Source organism: Balaenoptera musculus, chromosome 20 (genome assembly GCF_009873245.2).
Source record: "Balaenoptera musculus isolate JJ_BM4_2016_0621 chromosome 20, mBalMus1.pri.v3, whole genome shotgun sequence".
NCBI classification, from domain to species: domain Eukaryota; kingdom Metazoa; phylum Chordata; class Mammalia; order Artiodactyla; family Balaenopteridae; genus Balaenoptera; species Balaenoptera musculus.
The window spans coordinates 8,636,869-8,659,421 of NC_045804.1; the positions used below are offsets into that span (position 1 = coordinate 8,636,869).

The 22,553-nt window shown below is 45.3% G+C and overlaps 1 protein-coding gene across 1 annotated transcript in view; it reads left to right on the plus strand.

Annotated features, from left to right (window-relative positions):
* Positions 1-1,988: 1,988 nt before the first annotated feature.
* SEC14L1 (SEC14 like lipid binding 1) overlaps positions 1,989-22,553 on the plus strand; it is a 51,611-nt gene continuing 31,046 nt past the window's right edge. Inside the window, exons 1-2 of the mRNA XM_036837043.1 lie at positions 1,989-2,137; positions 4,600-4,692. Of these exons, the coding sequence (XP_036692938.1) occupies positions 4,630-4,692 (63 nt within the window). The 5' untranslated portion in view covers positions 1,989-2,137; positions 4,600-4,629. The remainder of the gene's footprint in view (positions 2,138-4,599; positions 4,693-22,553) is intronic.

The window sequence follows — 22,553 nt, forward strand, 5'->3', positions numbered from 1 at the left end:
GCTGCAACTAAGACCCGGTGCAGCCTAGATAAATTAAAAAAAAAAAAGTCTCTTTCTTCCAGTAGCTATCATTCTAAAAGTATGCGTGGGTATTTATGTATTTATAAATCCTGCCCTCTTTTTTTTTTTCAGGTTTTGAGTGTCTAAATGTTTGTTAAGGGCTTCCCTGGTGGCGCAGTGGTTGAGAATCTGCCTGCCAATGCAGGGGACACGGGTTCGAGCCCTGGTCTGGGAAGATCCCACATGCCGCGGAGCAACTGGGCCCGTGAGCCACAACTACTGAGCCTGCGCGTCTGGAGCCTGTGCTCCGCAACAAGAGAGGCCACGATAGTGAGAGGCCCGCGCACCGCGATGAAGAGTGGCCCCCCCGCTTGCCACAACTAGAGGAAGCCCTCGCACAGAAACGAAGACCCAACACAGCCATAAATAAATAAATAAATTAAATAAACCCCCAAAAAAAGTAAAAAAAAAAAAAAAAAAAAAAAAGCTTTAAATGTTTGTTAAAAATGCCTGTTTATTTAAATGTTAATGTAATAATGGCAGGTGATGATTTTCACAATTTGGATTTTTCAACAATGCGCTTTTAGCTGTGAAAAAAATTTTAATTGAAGTATAATATTTACATAAAAAAGCAAACAAATCATAGGTGTATGGCTCAATAAATTTCTCAATCTCTTTTGATCTATAGTGTGGCCCTTCCCCTATTTTTTCCTTTGTCCTTTGATGAGGAATGTGTTTGTCATGCAGTATTTCCCATGATTTATGCTTGGCTGATTATTTCCCCCTGGTATTATTTAACATGTTCCTCTGTTCCTATTTCTTGTAAATTGGCCGTTGCCATCTAGAGGCTTATCAGATCAGGTCAATTTTGGGGCGAGACCATTTCATAAGTGCTGCTGTTTACTGGGTTGTCTCTTTCTCGGACCATCTTTTGAAGGTGGATGTGATTTTCACAAACAGGCAAAAGCCAGCCCTAGCTGAGTCTAGTAAGCAGGGTGGGTGATCAAGCTGGAAAATGATGGTTTGAGTTGAAAAACAAGGTGTGATCAAGTAATGAATGATTTTCTTGTGTGGCTGGTAAACTAGCCCTGAAGGAAATTCCGAAACTGTTCCAAAAATGTGCTGTGCACTGGCAGCGTCAAATGCACAGCCACCGAGGGTGACTAATGCAAACGGAACAACAGAGACATTGATGGAGAAACTGTATGTTGGCTATAAAACCATCCTTGTTGTGTGGGTGGACGTGCGTGCTGTCCTTCTCTAGTCATTAGCTCCTCTGAAGAACTCCTAAATGTCTCAGTGTGTATCACACTTGTACTTCAAAGTTGGAGCTCTTGCCGAAACGTCAGATCCACTTGGCTTAGGTCCATCGAACAGCTCGGACGTGTTGACAAGATGCTGCTGGGGCCCACCCAGCCCCTCCCCAGCCCCTCCCCAGCCCTGGCGTTTGCCTCATCTGCATTACTCGGCGAGAATGTGGTCAGGACACCGTAGAAGTCAACAAAAAATGAGGAAGTACGGGGAGCCTCCTGCGCCGATCAGACAGACCAGCCCGGCCCTGGGCCCCCGCAAAGCCGGAAGGCCCCGGCTATTTTGATGCCTCGCAGACTTCCCAGTTCCAAGTCAGCGGAACTCCCCGGGGCCACTGCTGGACGCCCCTTTTGTGTCTCGGCAGCCTCCGCCCCGCTACTCGCGAGCCCCGCCCCTCACACTAGGCCCGCCCCGTGACGCAAATCTGGGTGGGGCCAGGCGCCTTTGGGCAGACCTGCCTTGCTTCTGGGCCGACGCCTACTCCGAGCTCCTCCCACGCCCGCCGGCCTGGAGTTGGCGCCTGCGCAGCTCGGCTCGGTCCAGGTTGTCACCCCTTCCCCCTTCCTAGCAACCGTCGTCGCTCCTGCCTCCGCCCCTCGGCCGCTTTCGCGCACGCGTGCCCCTTCTCCCGGCCCCGCCCTCCCCGTCACCCGTAACAACCACTGGAGCCTCGCCGGGCCCCTCCCGCTCCCGCCCCACGGCCCACTCCCCGGAACCGGCGGCGGGGCTGCCGCAGCCAGCAGTCGAACGGCGACGGCACCGCGGAGCCGCCGGCATGAGCACCCCCAGCCGCCCCGCGTCCCCGGCCCGGCCCTTCTGACAAGAGGTAGGCGCGCGTCTCCGCGGCGGGCTCCGAGCGCGCCCCCGGCCCGGCCCCTCCGGGAGGCGCGAGGCTCTCGCGTCCGCCTCCCCGCCTTGCCTGCCCTTCCCCGGCCTCTCGGCTCCCCCCGGCTCTCCCCGGCTCCCCCCGGGTCCCTGACTCGGGAGCGGACTGTCTTCCCGCCCGCCTCCGGCCCGCCGCCCCCCGCGCCGCTCCTACTGTATTGGTCGCCCCCTCCCCGCCCCCACCCTCCCATATTCCCACCCGGGACCCCTCCTGGGGGAAGCAGAGTTCGGGGTCCCAGCCGGCCTCTGGCGCACCTCCCCGGGTCGGCCGGGGCTGGGGGCCCGAGGAGCCGCCGCGCCGGACCCCCGGATCGAGCGGAGGGCCCGGCTGCCCCTTGAGCCTGCTCGGGGTGGACTCACTGGGTCTGGCCATTGGCTAATTTTTAAGCACCGATTGTCATGCAGTAGAGGTTGCCCTGGTCCACGGTGCCACTTGGCGGTTGTAACTCCGGATTCCCACGTAGGACGTTTCTTTGGACCAGAGCATCGGAAGCTGGGAACTGGCAGGAGTTCAGAAGCTCGTGAATTAGCAGGTTCTTGAGCGTAGTCGCTTTGGGTTCTGCCGGGCAGTGGAATCCCGAATGGGTGTTACCGAGTCTTAACCGAGCATTCCTCTTTTTTTTTTTTTTTTTTTTTACATTCTCCCCCCACCCCTTTTGATACCCCGTATCAAATCAGCCTCTCCTTCTGTGGGAGATATCCTAAAATTAATTTTCCTAATTAAAAATTTAAAAGGTTGTTGAATTCCTGCTGGGCACCAGCATTATCAGGTTGGCAAAGCTAAATAGAACACGGTCCCAGCGCACCAGGACCTGCCGGTCCCAGAATCAAGATTAATGGCAGCATTCCAGCTGATTGTGGTGGATTCAGGAGTTTGTCTCTGAGCCTCATGATTTTAGAGCTGGAAGTCTTTCAAGATTATCTCACCCCAAACCTCGCTTTGCAGAGGTGGATCTGAGTCCGGGGGAAGTCAAATGACTTGCTTGAGGTCTCCCAGAGTTATTCTTCAGCAGTTTTCAGAGTGCCAGATATGGCTGTGTTCCGCCAGAACCTGTTCTCTCTGAGAGATATGCGAAACGTACCAGAGGAGGTTCCAGACCTGTTTAAATGTAATAATATAGGTAGGAATCTTATGATATAAAACATATCTTCGTAAAGTTTTCTTTTTTTACAGCTAGACTTTGGACTCCTTGAGGATATTACATTTGGTACTTCTGAATATCCTCTTACCATATTCAGCATAAAATAACATTCTTAATGATTATCCTCGGCAGGGCAGGTATGCTCTTTGGATTTATTTTTCTTCCTCCCTTTTAAATAGGGAAGTGAAGTCCCATAGAGGACTCCAAATAAAAGTGTGTTTTCAGAAAAATCCAGGTAGGCTGGGGCCAGTGTGTAAATGTGTCCCTGGCAGGAGGATTCCTGACTTTGAAGTAGGCTTCAGCACTTAGTTGATTGCTTCCTGATATTACAGCTATTTGAGGCTGGAGAAGTCAGTGGAGCTTCTAGCCAGAGTGCTTGGTGGCGTCTCTGCCATTTGAAGATAGGTCCCTGAAGTTGTCTTTTTAAAAAAATATATTTAATTAATTAATTAATTAATTTAATTCTTGGCTGTGTGGGGTGTTAGTTGCGGCGTGGAGTCTTAGTTGTGGCAGGCAGGATATTTGTTGCGGTGCGCGGGCTTCTCTCTAGCTGCGGTGTGCGGGTTTTCTCTCTCTAGTTGTGGCGCGCAGGCTCAGTAGTTGTGGTGCGTGGGCTTAGTTGCCTCGCGGCCCATGGGATCCTAGTTCCCTGACCAGGGATGGAACCCACCTCCCGTGCATTAGAAGGCAGATTCTTTACCACTGGACCACCAGGGAAGTCCCTGAAGTTGTGGTCTTGCACTTAGAAAATGGGAATTGACAAGTTTCCTTTGAAAATATCTTTTGAGGAGTATCCCATAATTTGAGACACACTAGTGTTTTTTTCCACTTTTATTTTTGTGTGTCCTGGGCTTAATATCTTGAAGTGCCACCATTTTTATTTGGCTTCTAATGGAAGTTGTTGAAGAGAAAATGATTCAAGAACTAATTGTATGGGTTATCAGAATAATGGAATCATGACATTTCACTGCTCGAAAGGACCCAGGGCAGCCCCTGGAGAGGCGGTGAGGCAGGTAGGGCAATGGGGTCCTCCAGCCCTCAGACCAGAGCTGCTTCCCTCACTCCACTTGGGCTTTCTTCACCTTTTCTTACTGTCTTTATCGCCTTCCCTTGTCCGTGTACAATTAAGCCTCGTCTTTTGACTTTTGCGTGCATAGAATTATGACCCACTGAGATTCCTTAGACTGTAGTATGTTGTGTAAATGCAGATTTAATTTTTTCCACATCTTGTTTATTTATCACAAATGTTTGTGTTTTGCAGGTGTGAGAGGATTGCTGTTTTATTGCAATCATGGTGCAAAAATACCAGTCACCAGTGAGGGTGTATAAACACCCCTTTGAATTAATTATGGCTGTAAGTACTTTTCAGTTTACTCTTCAGCTTCTTATTTTTTTAGGTATTCAAATTTGGTGACCTGTTCCACTTTTACTTGTTCTGTTTTTATGCTTTTGAACTTTATCAAGTTTGTGAAATGTTTTTAAACTATAAGTCTCTGAAAATCAAAATCTGCATGTTTATTTTTAAAATAATTCACCTCAGGGTAATGTATGAATTTCAGTTAATTCTCCATTTGAAAAACACAGAAGTGGGATTGTGACTAAATAATTCCTCCTCTGGATTTTGCTCTTTTTTTTTTTGTTAAAGTAGAAAAGGGATGTGGAGAGTGGTTTTTTTCCCTCTGCTGCTCATTTAGATTATGGGTGAGTTCACCATGTGGAACTGACACATAGGATGGGGTTTAATGTACCAGATTCTAAGGACTCTGTTGAATGAATTTCCTCCGCTAATATCAAATTCATGAGTCATATTAGAATTCTACAAATGGGGTAACTAAAGTCTTAATTTTCTTTGTTACTACCTAAAGAGTTTGGTTCAAAATAAGCATTTCACTAGAGGCAAAAAAATCCCCCCAAAACCCAAAACAAACTTTTTGCCAATCCCTTTTAGATTAGTATAAGGTATTCTTTCCTTTCCCTTCTCTTTTGTGTTATTGTTAAGGTGTAATATAAGTGGATGTACAGGAAGATGCCTCTGTCATGAAATATGCCCTGATGAAAGTGTCAGTCTGAACCGAGATGAAGAACCAGAACCTTCCGGCCCCTGAGGGTCCCTCTCGGCTCTCCTGGTCCCGCGTAGCTAGCCCCGACTCTGGCTATGACACGGAGATGAATTTCTCTGTGTCTGTTCCGCGTATAAATAGAAGCTCAGGTGTTTTTGCATCTGGCTTCTTCCTACTCAGCATCGTTTGTGAGATTTATCCAGATCAATTTAGTCTTGGAAAGCAAAACAAAACTCAAGTCTTCTCAAGGGAAAAATTTAGATTTAGGGCGTCTGTTTTTTAAATTGATGTATAATTTATAGACAGTGAAATGGTCACAGGTTTATAGTTTGATCAGTTTTGACTAAAGAGTGACACGCATCTCTGTCAAGATGCAGAGCCTTTCCATCCATTACCGCAGAAAGTTCCCTTGTGCCCCTTCTCTGTCAGGTGCGAGGTTTGGGTTTTTTGTTGTTGTTGGGGGCGTATTTTTTAGTTCTGTATGTTCCTTCAATACTAGGACTGTTCAGTATTTTATGTCTAGGGCTTATCAGAAAGGCTTGCTTCCTGTTTGCATGTTCTGGGTGCTGGTTTGGCATTTGGTCACAAGGAGCAGAGGCCCACTCCGGCCTGAGAGGGGGTATTGTCGGTGGAACACATGCTGTGTGCGATGAGATCCTGCAGAAATCCAGGAGTGCGAGGCGCCACGGCTGAGCTCCAAGAGCCCTGCATCGGAGGGTGGTTCCCGGCAGCAGTTGTCCCCGGAACTCCCCCCTCTCCCGCCCCCCACCCCGGGACTCTGCCTCCTCCATCTGCCTCTCCCCCCACCACCAACCGGCTGCTTTGCTCTCTCCTGCCTTTCCCTCCCCTGCGGCTTCAGCTCCTGTGCTTTTTCAGCTGGTCATAACCCCTCTGGCTCCAGTTTGCCTTTGTGGCACTTCTTGTTGCCTTCTTTCAGTTTCTAAGTGACCGGTTCTTGTCACATTTCCTAGTTCAGATTCTAGAGAGACTAGATCTGGTCCTTCCCCCTGGGCCCAGGAAGCTGGCCGGCCTGTGGATTCCTTGTGGGGCTCGGTCACCTATCCCTTTTCGGTTGGCAGGGGCTGGTGGCGCTGGGGGATTTGTGTGGGGCGGTGGAGGGCAGTGAGCCCGGGAGATGCCTGGGGGTGGAGTGGGCAGGCATGAGACTGGTGTCTTATGTTTTCCAGAACGCTAAGGACGATTTTAAAATCTTGATGCAACCCTGATCATTTGAGGCAAAGACTAATCTCTTCTGCAGACACTAGCTTTAATAAAGAGGTATTTTGATTGTCTAATGTTCAGCTTCCTTATTTTCCTTTCTTTACAGTTTTCAGAATGGTACAGTTTGCCTTGTCACTTTTATGCATGGATTTACAGAAGAAATTGAAATTGAAATTCTCAGCCACCCCTCAATCTTTTAAAATTAACTGATTTTTCACTTGCTTTTGTTTTAAGCAGTGGTAAATTTTTTTTGAGTTGTTAGAAATTATTTTTTAATCTGAAAATGAAATATGTTACCTTTTTCCTTCCAGAATTAGGTACAGACTAGAATGTTCGTTAAGCCTGTAGTGATTTTTGTGGTGTCACTTGCCGCTTTTCTGATTGTAATTGCACAACATAGAATCCTCAGTATTTTCCTTGCTCTGCTTTTTCTCTTGTTGATGAAAAACAGTGGTATAAAAGAGTTACTCTAAAAATGTTCTTTTCATTTCATTCAGGATGAGCAAAGAGGTATATAGTTAATGCAAAAACGGAACTGTAGCTTCAACCGAAATATTTTTGAGAACCGCAAAAAGTGATTGTGCTTCAGTAATCACAGCATGTGACAGTGACAGAAGTGTTCCTCAGGTGACCAGCTTGTGGTATTGACAGGTGGATCCAGGTCCTAATTGACAGGGTCCTGTGATGACCGCTGGAGGAGATGCTGTTCCGTTCACTTAAGGCCTTTGTTTTAACCAAGAGTTTTGTTGTAATTTAGGATTGCCAGGATATGCTGAGGTAGGAAGTGCCTGTGTCAGTAGGTATACAGTGGGTATCAAGTATGTTAATTGATTTTGATTGATTTAATGACAACTGATGATTTGTTTTGGGGTCAATATACTGGTAGAATTAAGAAATCATGTAAATGTTAATGGTAAACAAACAGAATTGAAGTGAAGGTGTTTCAGGAGGCATTTGGGGCATCTGGGGGACATTCTGTTGTTAGATGTGAGCCCAGGAACAATTGTTGGAGCTTCAGTGAGTCGAGAAATCCCCCAGCTCAGCCCCCTTTGAGGGGGAGGCATATGAGCTTCAGAGAAGTTAAAGCTTCCACAGTCAGCTGAGGCAGAGAGTTTGGTGTTCTTTTTATCATAATGTGTGTCCTGGAAAGTGTTATGAGGGTTCTTGCCCTTGAAGATGTCTGTGACCTTTCCAAGCTCAACCAGAAACATTTCCTGGGGCTGCTCTGCCTGACTTGTGGGAGGAGAACTTAATCAGTGCAGAACATTCCAGTGGATTGTGCCTTCAAGGATCTGTGGTCTCACCCGGGCCTAGTGAGGTGCCCGCAGAGAAGGGACTTAAGGTGGGAGCTGTGGTTCCGAGATGCTTGGGTTTGAGTGTTTCATTTTGAAATTTCTGAGTTAAAATACAAATTTTAAAACTTACAGCTTTCTCCCTCCTGGTGTTCATGGCCCCTTCATAAAGAATACAGAGGGAGGACGAAGGAGAGAGAGTCCATGGAACAGAGTAACGTGCAGAGGCAGGGGGTCGGGCACGGGCCGAGGCCTCTGTGGTCACAGTGGCGGGGGAGGCGAGGACCTGTCTCTGATCCTTTTCTCATCTGGGGACAGCTGCCATTGGAGCGCGTGACAGGAGAGGCCCCACTGCTCTCTGTGACGTGCCACGAGTCGCTGCCTCGTCCAGCCCCATTTCGAGTGGGCTTCCTGTCATCCGACGGATTTGGTCACATCGCTCTCTCCTCTCCGCACCTGCACACTCTCCCTGTTCTCTCCGTCCTGTCATCGTGCCCCCAGACCCCCTTGGCCATCTGTATCCCTAGCAGATGCATCTTTTAGATTGTGCTCTCAAGTCACATCTCTGTCCCTTTCTCTCCTGAGCACCGCCTTCGGTCCAGCCTTTGGAGGGCGTGACCAGAGCTGTTATTTTCTTACTTATACATTCCTCCCTTTGGTCCGTACTGTGTTCTCCTGCCAGACACTGTTTCCACTTGTCAGCCCTCTGTTGAAGTGATCTCTGTTATCAGTCATATCCGTTCTAAACTGCTTTGCTTTTTCTTCAGGGCCCTTCGTGTCCTACCCTCTCTGTTTAAGCTTATTTCATAATTATGCAAACTTCCCAGCATGAATGTTTACCTCTACTCTGTGCTGTCCCTGTTTGCCACTCGGTGTCTTTTCCTGCCCCCCACCCTTTCTTTTGACACTTCCTTCCCTGCATTAGATGTTCACCTTCCCCAGCTGTCTAATCTTAATCTTACTGGCCCACCCGCTTCCCTGATGCTGCTAAGAAGCCCTCCGTGTTTCTCTCCCTTTCCGCCGACTCCTCCTTAACGGTGTAGTCAGTGGCAGGTAATCAGTTTCTTTTATTCTCTAACTATTTTGTATGTTCCTCGAGGGCAGAGGCTTTGTTTTTTCCCTTGTTCCCTCCAGTTTCGGTACCAAGCACACAGCAGGCACTCAGATATCTTTGATCAGCTGGTGGCTATTTGTTCACCTGAGCTTTTCGTGTGAGGAGATGGGAAGTGGGTTTGGTGGCTGAAGCTCAGATCTGTGGCCTGTCTTCAGACAAGGGATTTATGTTTTCTCCATGGAAAAAAAGTAACATGCTCTGACCCTTCAGTTAACCAATGCCTCCCTTAGGAGCAAAGCCCTTTTGTGATGAAGTTGGCTTTTTTTTTTTTTTTTAACATCTTCATAAATTATGCAAAACCCATTTGACAAATTTCGTAGTAGTTTAAGTGATGTACTTTTACAGGTTGAGTAACCGAAAAGCCCTCTTTGCAAGCGTGTGGTTGCTGATTGAGTGGCCCCCAGAACAACATTTGCTTCTGCTCTTTTCATTCTCTTGTTTGTTTTGTTCTCTGGTTTTTTTCGTTCATTTTCTCTTTCCTCAGATACCTCATGTCTTCCCACCAAGACTAGAGGATGAAGGGAGGAGAAAGAGATTTGCTGTGATACTAGGTGCAGAGCTGGGCCCCGCCACAGACGTGCTCTGTAACCTAGTGACTAGGCCGGTCACTAATGGGGACTGTTGTGAGGACGTGATAGAACTAAGCAGACCACAGACGTGACGGTGGGTGAGGCAGGGCCTGGAAACATCCACCGCCTCACCCATCCCTTTCTGACAGCCAGCCCCTGTCCCGCTCCCAAATACAAGGAGAGATGAATCAGCAGAGTCATATGCTGGCATATAAACTCTGAATGTGTGTCTCTTTTAGATTAAATAGACATTTGTATTTATATTTAAGCTTTATTTCATCCATTCACAGCTTATACATCAGGACAGCTGGGGAGATATGTGGGGGACCCCGGGGTAGGCTCGTGTATCGCAGCACAGTCTGAGGGGAGCCTCACCCCAAGGGCAATCAAGTTGGCTCTTTCTGGGGCGGGGGCGGGGGCGAGGTGCACAGAAATCCGGGCGGTAGAGCGCTTCCCAAGGAGGCCTCCCCATGCATCCGTTTCCAGATTGTTCCTCTGTTGGTTGGGGTCCTGCCGGAGCCCGTCTTGCTCTGCCTTCTTGCTCCGAGGCGGGTGGTTGCCTCCTGAAGCCCCTGTGTGTTCACCCACCCCTTCCTCCTTGCCTGAACATACTGGCAGCCCCAGTCCCCTTTCCTCGGATTTCGTTTTCTTCCTCTGACCTGAGTCCCATGCATATTGGGTTTTTACCTTTATTTCAGTTATGAAATATTTTCATTCCGTCTTTTGCTTTTCTTTTCGAAGCACATCCTCTTCCTCTCATCCTAGATTTTATCCCTGGGCCGTTTTGTAGTTTCCAAGTTCCTGATGGTTAGGTGTGATGTTGAAATACATCTTTTTCATTAATTGAGGTTTTGTTAGATCTTCAGTGAGCCTAATATGCAATAGAATTTGTTTTTACTCAAAGGAATAAGCAGTCTGCATTTTGGGATCGCTAACTTTAAAACCGGTTTTAGGGCTTCCCTGGTGGCGCAGTGGTTGAGAATCTGCCTGCCAATGCAGGGGACACGGGTTCGAGCCGTGGTCTGGGAAGATCCCACATGCCGCGGAGCAACTAAGCCCGCGCGCCACAACTACTGAGCCTGTGCGTCTGGAGCCTGTGCTCCGCAACAAGAGAGGCCGCAATAGTGAGAAACCCGCGGACCGTGATGAAGAGTGGCCCCCGCTTGCCGCAACTAGAGAAAGCCCTCGCGCAGAAACGAAGACCCAACACAGCCAAAAATAAATAAATAAATAAATAAAAATTAAAAATTAAAAAACAAAACAAAAAAAGCCAGTTTTATTCAGTCTAGGAGTGAAGGGAAATGGTCCAGTTTCTCTAATGTTATATTAAGGATCCTGGGCAGTTTTTAGTGGGGGGAGATTGTACTCTTTTCATTTATCAAGTTTTTGAATGCCATAGTGTAAATGCTATTGCGTTTAATAAAAGCTGGGATTGTAGTCAGACTTGCTTAGCTTTGAAAATGAGCAATTATAGTATACTTCCATTGTACACTGTTTTGTACAGAACCAGGCCTTTTCCGTTCTCTTAAACCCACTCTCCCAATACATTATGCACTCTGAATTACTTTTAATGTGCTAGGGTGAAGACAGTTATGGTTCAGTAGGAGATATTTCAAGAAGAAATAAAGCAGGATCTGATTCAGCTCCTTGCCTCTTTGATTTACCTGTTTTTGTCTAAAAAACCAAACAGGTAAACCCTATATTATGGAAAATTTCAAGCATACAGAAGTAGAGAGAAAGGTACCCATGGCCCAGCTCCAAAAGCATCAACATTTTGCCAATTTGTTTCATCTGCTCTCCCCACTTTTTCCGCTGCTGGTGTATGTAAAGCTGATTTCAGGCATCTTGTTAATTCATCCCAAAACACTTCAGCATGCACCTCAAACTATAAGGACCTTTTTCTTTTTAAAAGGTAACCTCCGTGTCATCATCCACCCAACAAGAGTACTGATAATTCCCCCATGTCATCCAATAGCAAGACCATGTTCAGACTTTCTTAGCTGTCTAAAACAATGTCTTTTTCTTTTAAATTTAATTTATTTTTGGCTGTGTTGGGTCTTCGTTGTTGCGCGCGGGCTTTCTCTAGCTGTGGCGAGCGGGGGCTACTCTTTGTTGCTTTGCGCAGTCTTCTCATTGTGGCTTTTCTTGTTGCGGAGCACGGGCTCTAGGCGTGCGGGCTTCAGTAGTTGTGGCACGTGGGCTCAGTAGTTGTGGCTTGCAGGCTCTAGAGCACAGGCTCAGTAGTGGTGGCACACAGGCTTAGTTGCTCTGTGGCACGTGGGATCTTCCCGGACCAAAGCTCGAACCCCTGTCCCCTGCATTGGCAGGTGGATTCTTAACCACTGTGCCGCCAGGGAAGCCCCTAGAACAATGTCTTTTTACAACTTGTTTGGATCCTGCTTCAAATAAACCTTTGCATTTGGTTATTATGTTTCTTCAGCCTCCTCTGTTCCCTCGCATCCTCCTTTTCCTTTGTTTCCTTTCCTGCCATGGCTTTGTTACAGAAACTGGGTCACTTGTCCTTTTCAATTACCTTAACCTTTTGCTGATTTAATTGTTCATTACGGCAAATAGGCACAGGGAGGAAGCGCAGACCTCAGACCCATCAGTTCATCTACTTTTTAGCAGCTCTGTTTAAACATTCGCTGATAGAGATTGAAGTGAGTGGTTAAAACCGGCTGCTCCTTTTTCATCCCCATGATTATCCTTTGTAATTTTGAGTTGCAAATAGGATGCAAAACATTTTTTTCCCAAATTAAACTGGGTCTTTCCATTTATAGTTACTTTGTAACCCACTTCATTGATTCTACTGTTTATAGTGAGCAGTTGAAAGGAGTTAATTTACTGGCAGGTGTGATGAAGAGGGTTTCTATGTAGCGGCTGCTGTGAGCCCTTGGGGACCGCTGAGGTGGGGGCGGGTGGTGGCAGTGGTGCTGGCCAGTCCTTTGTTTGTGCTCCTTTCATTAGAGCCCCGGATGGGGATGTCAGTCTAGCTGGGGAAGTGCCCACAGAGAAGTTCACTGAAGAGAGGATTTGCGTTGGCAGGTGTGATAATTGATCCTTCTATCTTGATTTTTAACCTGTGCGAGAGTGAAACTGACAATTTAATATACTTCTAGTGGAATAATTTTACATGTTGCAACAGAAAGCATGTATCGCATTACAGTTCTCTTGAAAGGTACGATTTGACGTTAGGAGTACTGGCCTTGTTTTTGTTTTTCGTATGTACGTATGTAGGTTTATGTAATTATCACTCTGTAAGATAATTGCTAAATATACCGTGATATGTACTGAATCCTTTTTCCATTCCGAAATCTGCCATGAGTATTTCATAGATCTCTCCTACACGTTTTTGCACTAGAGTATCCCTAGTGCACCGTTCACATGCATAGTGCAGATCTGAGTGATTGATAAGTGTCCGGTTCTAAATGTCTCGCATGTTTGATTAGACGGCTGGTGGTAGCTCTCTTCCTCTCGGGTCTCTGGCCCTCCCTCTGGTCGCCCTTGCTTTTGTTACTCCACCCACCACCGCCTTGCCTTCTTGGGTACAGATGGACTCTTCCTCTAATGATAACCTGTTTTGCTATTTTGAGACCCCCTAGTTGAATATTTTGTGTTTTCTGGACATCACAGGTGTTTTAATTGGTAGTTAATGCTATTTTAGGACCCAGCTCCCTCTCACCCGACATCTCCTCCTGGGCAGCCTCATTTAAACCCGTGGCTTCAACTGTCACTTTATAAACCAAAGCTCTCAAAGCTTATCTTCAGCCTACACGCAGGAGCTTCCAGATTTCCAGCCAGCTCCCTGCCAGGCCATCTCCACCTGGCCATTCCAAGGCAGATTTAGTACATCTGAAACAGAGTCCACACCTTCCTCCTGCCCCACAAAGAGCACACCAACAGAAAACACACACACACACACACACACACGCAATAAAATTCCTTTGAAAAGCTCTACTTTTCCTCTGAGCTGCTGCTTCTGATGAGTGCCACTGCCACGTACCCAACCCTCAGACCCGGAACCCAGACATCCCTGACAGCCCCCCTACCCGCCTCAGCCCTGGTGATGGCTGGACCCTCGCCCGTTGAGGAGGTCTTCTGACCTGGGTCTGAATCTGCTCCTTTGACCCTGTTGGCTCAGCCTCAGATCACAGCTCGTCCCTTCACGTCCAGGTCCCTGCAGTGACCTACGGGCTCTGCATCTCAACCCTGTCTCTCCCACCCGCTCTTTCTCAGGGTTGCTGCCGCCGAGTCTCCCAGTTGTACATCTGACCATGTCACTTGCTAGTTTAAACTTCTCAAGTGGCTGCCCCTCACCTCCGAGACGAATTCAGACCCTTTAGCTCCATCCCGGAGCCCTTCGCCTTCTGCCTCTTAAGGTCTTCTCGTAGCCTCGTCTCCGCAGGCGAGACCCGCACGTGCTCCCCGCTCGAGTTCTGTGGGGTCACTGGCCGCTTCCCAAGCGTGCCATTCTGCTTCCTGGCCTTCGTGCCTGGAGGGCCTTTCTCCATCCTTCTCACCGGTCAGATCCTGTTCTCAGAGGAGTTCCCGCTCTGGGCTCTGGTGTCCCACTGTCACCTCCCTGGTTCCTGCCTTGCCGGGGTCGCTAGGCTTGTCACCTTCCCTTCCACTCGAGTGTCTTGAGGGTGGGAACCAAATGTTCTGCTTTTTACCCTGAGCATAGAGGAAGGCCCCAGAAATTGATGTGTCTAAAGAATAAGCGAGTCCTGGGATGCGTGCTCTCGCTTCCTGCATTACTCTGCTTCTGGCAGTGAAAATTTCAACAAAAGGTCACATTGGAACATACTCTTGTGGTTGGATTTACTGCTTATACTTATATCATGTTTTGAAGGAATCTGATGCAAATTGGTTTTTGTGAGTAAAATAGAGTTTATGTTCAGTGAACTGAAGCCTATAATTACTATAGTTGACTGACAAACGTGTCCTGGTTTATGTATTACTTGGTGTTTGAGTGGCTTTTTTCCCATAGCAATGAATACCAAGTATATAAAAAATTTTGTTTCTGTGGTTCTCCTACAGAACATAAAATTCATTTAAAAATTCTTGACTCTGATAGAATGGTATTCTAATTTTTCTAATCCTTTGTGAGATCTCTATAGGTTTAAACCTGAGAGGTTGGTGATACATGACTCTTTTTTTTTTTTTTTTTTTGGCTGTGTTGGGTCTTCGTTTCTGTGCGAGGGCTTTCTCTAGTTGTGGCAAGCGGGGGCCACTCTTCATCGCGGTGCGCGGGCCTCTCACTATTGCGGCCTCTCTTGTTGCGGAGCACAGGCTCCAGACGCGCAGGCTCAGTAATTGTAGCTCACGGGCCCAGTTGCTCTGCGGCATGTGGGAGACTCTTTTTTTCTTAATGAATAAGTTACTCTGTAACATAAGGTGGTCCTAATCATAAAATGTGTGTTTTTCTTTTTGCTAGTTTAATGCCTATATATGTTTTAAAAACCAAGTCCAGAACTGAAAGCTACAGGTACATATTTTAAGAAGTAAATTGATTTAAGAGATGGTTGCATTGCAGGATATATGCTACTAATATTGAGAAAGCTCTTCCCCAAATGCATGTTATCTTCATTTTACTGAACACAAAGTTGGCTTAGAATGCAAATTCTAACAGTCTAAATTCTGATTCTCTACTGAATCAGGATTTCTGGGGGCAGGCCCAGCAGTCTGGTTTCACAAGCCCTGGAGATGGTTCTGATGCCTGCTCAGGTTTGAGGACCACTGGTTTAGATGTCCTTAATTTGGTTTGTAGTAAATGGAATAGGAAGAAAGGAAGTTGGTTTCAGTTATAACTTTTTTTAATTTAAAAATTTTGAAAGGATAGATTCTTTAACAGTTGTGTAACAGAGACTCTTACATTTTGTTTTCTTTCGCAGGATTGAACATATACTAAAAGGAGACTATTTGCTTTATGTCCTTCTCTAGACTGCTGTTCTTGAGTTTATTTAGTGATAGCAAAATTATATTAACAAGCATGTGCTTCCTTGAACTGGTCTTAACTGAATTATTTGTATGGCTTTATTTGCTAATTTTCAGGTGGAGTAGATTTGTACTTTTTTTTAATGTGGTAAAATATACATAACATAAAATTTACCATTTTAACCAGTTCCAAGCGTACAGTTCGGTGGTATTAAGTACATTCACGTGTTGTACAGCCATCCCCACCATCCATCTGCAGAACATTCGCATCTTCCCAAGCGGAAGCTCTGTCCCCATTGGACACTAACTCCCCCTCCCCCACCCCCAGCCCCTGGCACGCCCCACCCCTTTTCTGCTTTCTGTCTCTATAGATTTGACTATTCTAGATACCTCACATAAGAGAAATTACACAACATTTGTCCTTTTGTGACTTGCTTATTTCACTTAGCATAATGTCTCCACAGTTTGTTCATGTTGTAATGTGTCAAAAGATTTTTCCTTTTTTAAAGTTGAATAATCCCACGTATGCGTGTATATATAGATATACACACTGCAATTTGTTTATCCATTCATTCATCAGTGGACACTTGGATTGCTTCCACCTTTTGGCTATTGTGTTTACTGTACATTTTTAAAGTCTAGTTTTTGACTATTATGTCAACCAAAAATAAGTGCATATCTCTCTAGGTTTATTTTTTTGGTCTTTTATATTTGATAGATTCCAGATCCAAAAGACAAGTTCCTTGAGGAGTTCAACCACTGTATTTCATTCCACCTATTCAGAATAGATCTTTAAAGTTACATCTCATGATTGCCATCGCTGTTAGTTTCATAACAAAGAAGAGCATCTGAAAGTAGATGTAGAATGATGAGCTGGGGGGCATGCACTGAAGCAGAATGGGGGCTCCTGCCATAAAGGAAGGGAAGTGATAGAGAAAACAGAGAACCGAACACGTCAAGGTCTGTGAGGTACAACTTGTATCTAGGCGTTTAATAAGCAGTGCTTGGTAGATATTTTCCTGATGGAGTAAACCAACTCCTACTATCAGCCTACTGACGATGGATTTTTTATTCTGGTTCATGAGACCGGATAATATTTCCATAGCTCATTACATTCTTTTATGTGGGCAAACACATGGCATCTTTAAAAGCTGACAGCTGCAGGTCCCTGGAATATCAAATGCTCTTCTGAAGTCCACGAATTTATTTTTTACACTCTGGAAGGTAAAACAGTTCTCTGCCAAATACAGCTTAATTTGAAGAAGAATATGCAAAACTGCTATTTTTATTGTCACATATACTCAGTTTGCTCTCTATTAGACAAAAAATTTCATGGATTAGGAATATTTTTGGAAAATCATGGCATGTTTTGGATTCCGTTGGGTCATGGATCAGTCATGTGACTGTTTCAAATACAAAAAACGAAGAGAAGAGAAACCCTTCATAGCACTCCAGACATTCTTGTTTGCCTAGGGCTTAAGTAACTATGGCCTGCTAAACATTCGACCTTCAAGATTTATTAACAGAGACAAGATATCTTAAGTATAAAGATCTACTTAAAGATGTGTATACCTCTATTTTTTCTGACTATTATCCTTTAATTCTCTAACAGGGATTGGTTAATGTTGTACTTTTACTTTGATAATTGGAAAAAATAAACACACTGAGATCATCTGGATACCTATCATATTCATAGCTAAGTGCTATTAGACAGAATATGTTTTGCTTTTAAGTTTATTTTGGGGGCACCAAACAGTACTTTTTTCTTTTTATTGATGTATAGTTGATTTACAATGTTGTGTTAGTTTCTGGTGTACAGCAAAGTGTTTCAGTTATACGTATATATATTCTTTTTCATATTTTCCATTACGGTTTATTACAAGATATTAAATATAGTTTTCTGTGCTATACAGTAGGACATTGTTGTTTATCTATTTTATATATAGTAGTTTGTATCTGCTAATCCTAAACTCCTAATTTATCCCTCCTCCACCCCCTTTCCCCTTGGGTAACCATAAGTTTGTTTTCTATGTCTGTGAGTCTGTTTCTGTTTCGTAAATAAGTTCATTTGTGTCATATTTTAGGTTCCACATATAAGTGATATCGTATGGTATTTGTCTTTCTGTTTCTGACTTACTTCACCTAGTATGATAATCTCTAGGTCCATGCATGTTGCTGCAAATGGCATTATCTCATTCTTTTTTATGGCTGAGTAGTACTCCATTGTGTGTGTGTGTGTGTGTGTGTGTGTGTGTGTGAGTGTGTGTGTTTTTAAACACAAACCACATCTTCTTTATCCATTCATCTGTCGATGGACATGTAGGTTGCTTCCATGTCTTGGCTGTTGTAAATAGTGCTGTGATGCAAGGACTCAGAGGCAAAGAATATACGAATCAATTTTCACTGCAAAGTAAAGGAGCTGTTACAGTGGAGGATTACTGGACTGAATGTCAATATTATGACATAGTATGAGTGTGTTTCATGTTTGGTAATTGCAATCATTGTTGCTTTTGTTGTGGTCATCCATGTACAATGCTTGGTGTCAGTCTATTTATGTCTTGTAAAAATAAAATACAGTGTGTGTGTGTGTGAATAAAAAAAAAAATAAAAAAAAAAAATAAATAAATAAACATAGGCTATTTAAAAATGGGAATTTAAAAAAAAAATAGTGCTGTGATGAACATTGGGGTGCATGTATCTTTTTTTTTTTTAAATAAATTTATTTATTTATTTATTTTATTTTTGGCTGCGTTGGGTCTTCGTTGCTGTGCATGGGCTTTCTCTAGTTGTGGCGAGCAGGGTCTACTCTTCGTTGTGGTCCGTGGTCTTCTCATTGCGGTGGCTTCTCTTGTTGTGGAGCACGGGCTCTAGAGCACAGGCTCAGTAGTTGTGGCTCACGGGCTTAGTTGGTCCGCGGCATGTGAGATCTTCCCAGACCAGGGCTCGAACCCATGTCCCCTGCGTTGGCAGGCAGATGCTTAACCACTGCGCCACCAAGGAAGTCCTGCATGTATCTTTTTGAATTATGGTTTTCTCCGGATATATGCCCAGGAGTGGGATTGCTGGATCATATGGTAGCTCTATTTTTAGTTTTTTAAGGAACCTCCATACTGTTTTCCATAGTGGCTGCACCAATTTACATTCTCACCAACAGTGTAGGAGGGTTCCCTTTTCTCCACACCCTCTCCAGTATTTGTTATTTGTAGACTTTTTGATGATGGCCATTCTGACCGGTGTTAGGTGTTACCTCGTTGTAATTTTGATTTGCATTTCTCTAATAGTTATCTATGTTGAGCATCTTTTCATGTGCCTATTGGTCATCTATACGTCTTCTTTGGAGAAATGTCTTCTGCCCATTTTTTGATTGCGGTTGTTTGCCAGACAATACTATTTTAATGGTTGAAAGCAAATACAAAAAGAATAGAGGTGGAATTAATATGTAAATGATGTGTTTGAGCCAAGTATAAGCTAAGTTACTTCACAGACAGGGGGCTGTACAAATACAGGTTTAAATAGCGAAAAGTGGCAGGAGTGGTGAATCATCAAACAGCATCCCTTGGTGTGGGCCTGCCAGGTTTGAAAGCAACTGTGCCTTGCTGATCAGTTCCGTATTCATGTTGAAGGAGGAATTCAGCTTCAACAAACTGTCATCCTTCCCGTTAAATGTATATTGTTAGTTTTTTTTTTTTGGCGGGGGGGGGGGGGGCCTTGATACTGTGGGTGGGGTTCATGCCATTTTCCTCCATCAACCCACTTCTGAATTTATTTACTTACTTATTTTTGGCTGCGTTGGGTCTTCGTTGCTGCACACGGGCTTTCTCTAGTTGTGGTGAGTGGGGGCTACTCTTCATTGCGGAGCGCAGGCTTCTCATTGCGGTGGCTTCTCTTGTTGTGGAGCAGAGGCTCTAGGTGCGCGGGCTCAGTAGTTGTGGCTCGCGGGCTCTAGAGCGCAGGCTCAGTAGTTGTGGCACATGGGATTAGTTGCTCTGCGGCATGTGGGATCTTCCTGGACCAGGGCTCAAACCTGTGTCCCCTGCATTGGCAGGCAGATTCTTAACCACTGCAACGCCAGGGAAGTCCCTATATCGATAGTTTGAATTTTATAATTGTATGAGTTTTTGCCCAGTTTGTTTGTACATATTTAAGTAACATTATAGTAAAAATAACTGGTTAACATTAAAGGTCCAAGGAAACTTTTATCTTTTAAAAGGAGTTTGTACGTTACTCAAACCGTTTCTCTGAGATAGATTTTGCTATACTTTCATGAATCCAAATCAGTTAGGTCCTTAAATTGGGTTTTGTTTGACACACAACCAAGGTTGAAACCAACCAGAGGTTGGGGAGGGAGATAAACATTCACTTGAGTGGCTTGTTGGCTCAGCTGTTTTCACTGATAGTGGGCAGCCCTTCCGTGCGACGGATCAGGAGTCATAGCTCTTTGACTTAAAATTGAGTATTGACTGGGGAGGCTGAGAATAGAAAATAGGGATAGCAGTGTCTTCAACTTCCGGGTCTGACTTAAATCTGTGGAAATTAACACAACATAAACATTTTGACTCTGCTTTGTCACCATTCAGGGGAATGGTGAGGAAAAAAATATCTTTTTATGTTTGTGATTCTCATGGTCATGTTTGTTTTTCATGAAGGAAATTTTAGATTGTGAATGGCCCTCAAATACAACTGTGTCATGTTTTTAACTTAAAGCTTAAAACTTTTTTTTTTTTTAAAGATTTATTTATTGATTGATTGATTGCTATGTTGGGTCTTCGTTTCTGTGCGAGGGCTTTCTCTAGTTGCGGCAAGCGGGGGCCACTCTTCATCGCGGTGCGCGGGCCTCTCACTATCGTGGCCTCTCTTGTTGCGGAGCACAGGCTCCAGACGCGCAGGCTCAGTAGTTGTGGCTCACGGGCCCAGTTGCTCCGCGGCATGTGGGATCTTCCCAGACCAGGGCGCGAACCCGTGTCCGCTGCACTGGCAGGCAGATTCTCAACCACTGCGCCACCAGGGAAGCCCAAAGCTTAAAACTTTTAAGGCAGTTTTGTTGGAGAATGTTAGTCATGTAATGGGAAGGCAAAGTAGGCCTGGATGCCATAGGGGGATGGGAAACAATTTCAAAACGAGTTCTGCCATCAGAGGTCTTCTTATCTTATCTCCTGGAGGGGACTGGTCGGGCATTCCTCTGTGCTAGGCCTTGAGCATGCAGTGGGCAACCGGACGGCATACAGCCCCTCAAGGAGGCCTGGTTGCCTGGGCCCCTGTGGGCAGACGGGGGTCTCACAGCTGAACCACCATTTAAGAAACACTTAAAGAACCTCTAAAAGACCTAAGAATAATGACGAGCATGTATCGGGTGCTGTATGCCAGTATCTCATTCATTGCTCACACTTGCTTTGTGGGGTAGGCTCTTCTCCCCTCTCCCCCCTCTTTTTTGAGATATAATTGATATATAACATTGTATTCATTTAACAATGTAATGATTTATGTACATATTGTGAAATGATTACCCTAAGTTTAGTTGACATCCATCACCTCACAGTTACACATTTTTTTTCTTGTTATGATAACTTTTAAGATCTCTTACCAACTTTCAAATGTACAATACAGTATAGTTAACATCCCCAGGACTTATTTAGCTTATAACTGGAAGTTTGTACCTTCGGGATAGGCTCTTCTCTTAATCCACTTTACAAATGAGGAAACTGAGATTTAAATTGCTTGCCAAGTGACCGTCCCTGCCCTGGCCGCCTCGCCCACTGACCGTGGTGCAGACGGCCCAGGTAACGTGGCTCTGATCCGGTTGCATGAAAGCCCAGACCGCCTGCAGCTGGCTCACCTCCAGGCAAACCCGGATCTCGCCCCTCCGCAGGCAGCGCTCAGACCCTTGGCTTTCCTGATTCTGGACAGGGCTAGTTTGCAGTCTTTGCTTTGAAGTTCCTCCCCAGTCCTCTTCCCGCAGCCTCATTCTCTCTCTGATCTGTCTGTGTCTGACCTGGTTCCCGGCTGGGCAGTAAGCTTTCCCCCTAATGCTCCACCTTTGGTGGCTCGCAGCCTTTCTTGCTCTTTTCTGTAACAGAAGGCTGGCGCTTGTAGGTGGTACCACTGAGATTCAAATCAAGGCCTGGTGATACTCCAGCCCCGGCTCTCCGTTGGCTCTGCCGTGTGGCTCCTTGGTTTGTGTCTGAGTCCTGAAGTGACAGTGCTGGAGGAGAGGAGGGGAAGGGCGCTGTTGTGTGGCTGAGGTGAATACCTGGTAATTGGGCGGCAGCGGTGGCAGGGAGGGAGTGGACGGCAAGTCGCTGGGGGCTCTGAGTTTAAAATAGTGTGAGGCCATGAGTGCTGGCGCCCTCAGGTAGACAGTTGTGCAAGGTTACCCAGAGAAGGCTTTTGTCCTTGGAACAGTAGATGACGTTCCAGGATTGTGGGAACAGCGGTCTGATGTTTACGTTCATTCAGGCCGTGATGGGAGCTGAGCAATTCGTTTCCTGACGCGAGTTCTTTCCCTTCCAAGTATACTGTGTTTGTTCATTCTGCGGAAGATGTTGATACCATTAACATTAAGCCTGATTCAGGGCTACCTGTAACCCTAACCTTTCAGAGGACATCTTGTTCCTCAGCAACTCCCCTTCCCCCCGTTTATTTTATGAAAGTTCTCTTCCCAGCTTTGGTTGTTTATCTTTGGGGCCATATTTTCTGCTTCCAGCAACTGAGTATAGTATATTTAGCTAATTAATGAGTTATATAACTAAATCCATGTGTTTCTTGTATTTCATATTACAGAGGGAATATTGTACTCAGTGCCTAAATTGAAATAGTATCATCTCTATCTTTATCCCCTCTTGGCTTTTTCTTTTCCTTAAAGAAGGAAAGAGACCTATATGATATTACTTACACCTAGTTCCTTCTTTTTTTCAGTTGGCTAATTATAAACTTAAGATAATTAGTTTTCAACCAAGCCTCATGATATTTACATCCTGTGTTTTTAGGGCCATGGAGGATATAATTATCATTTTAGCTTGGTGAAC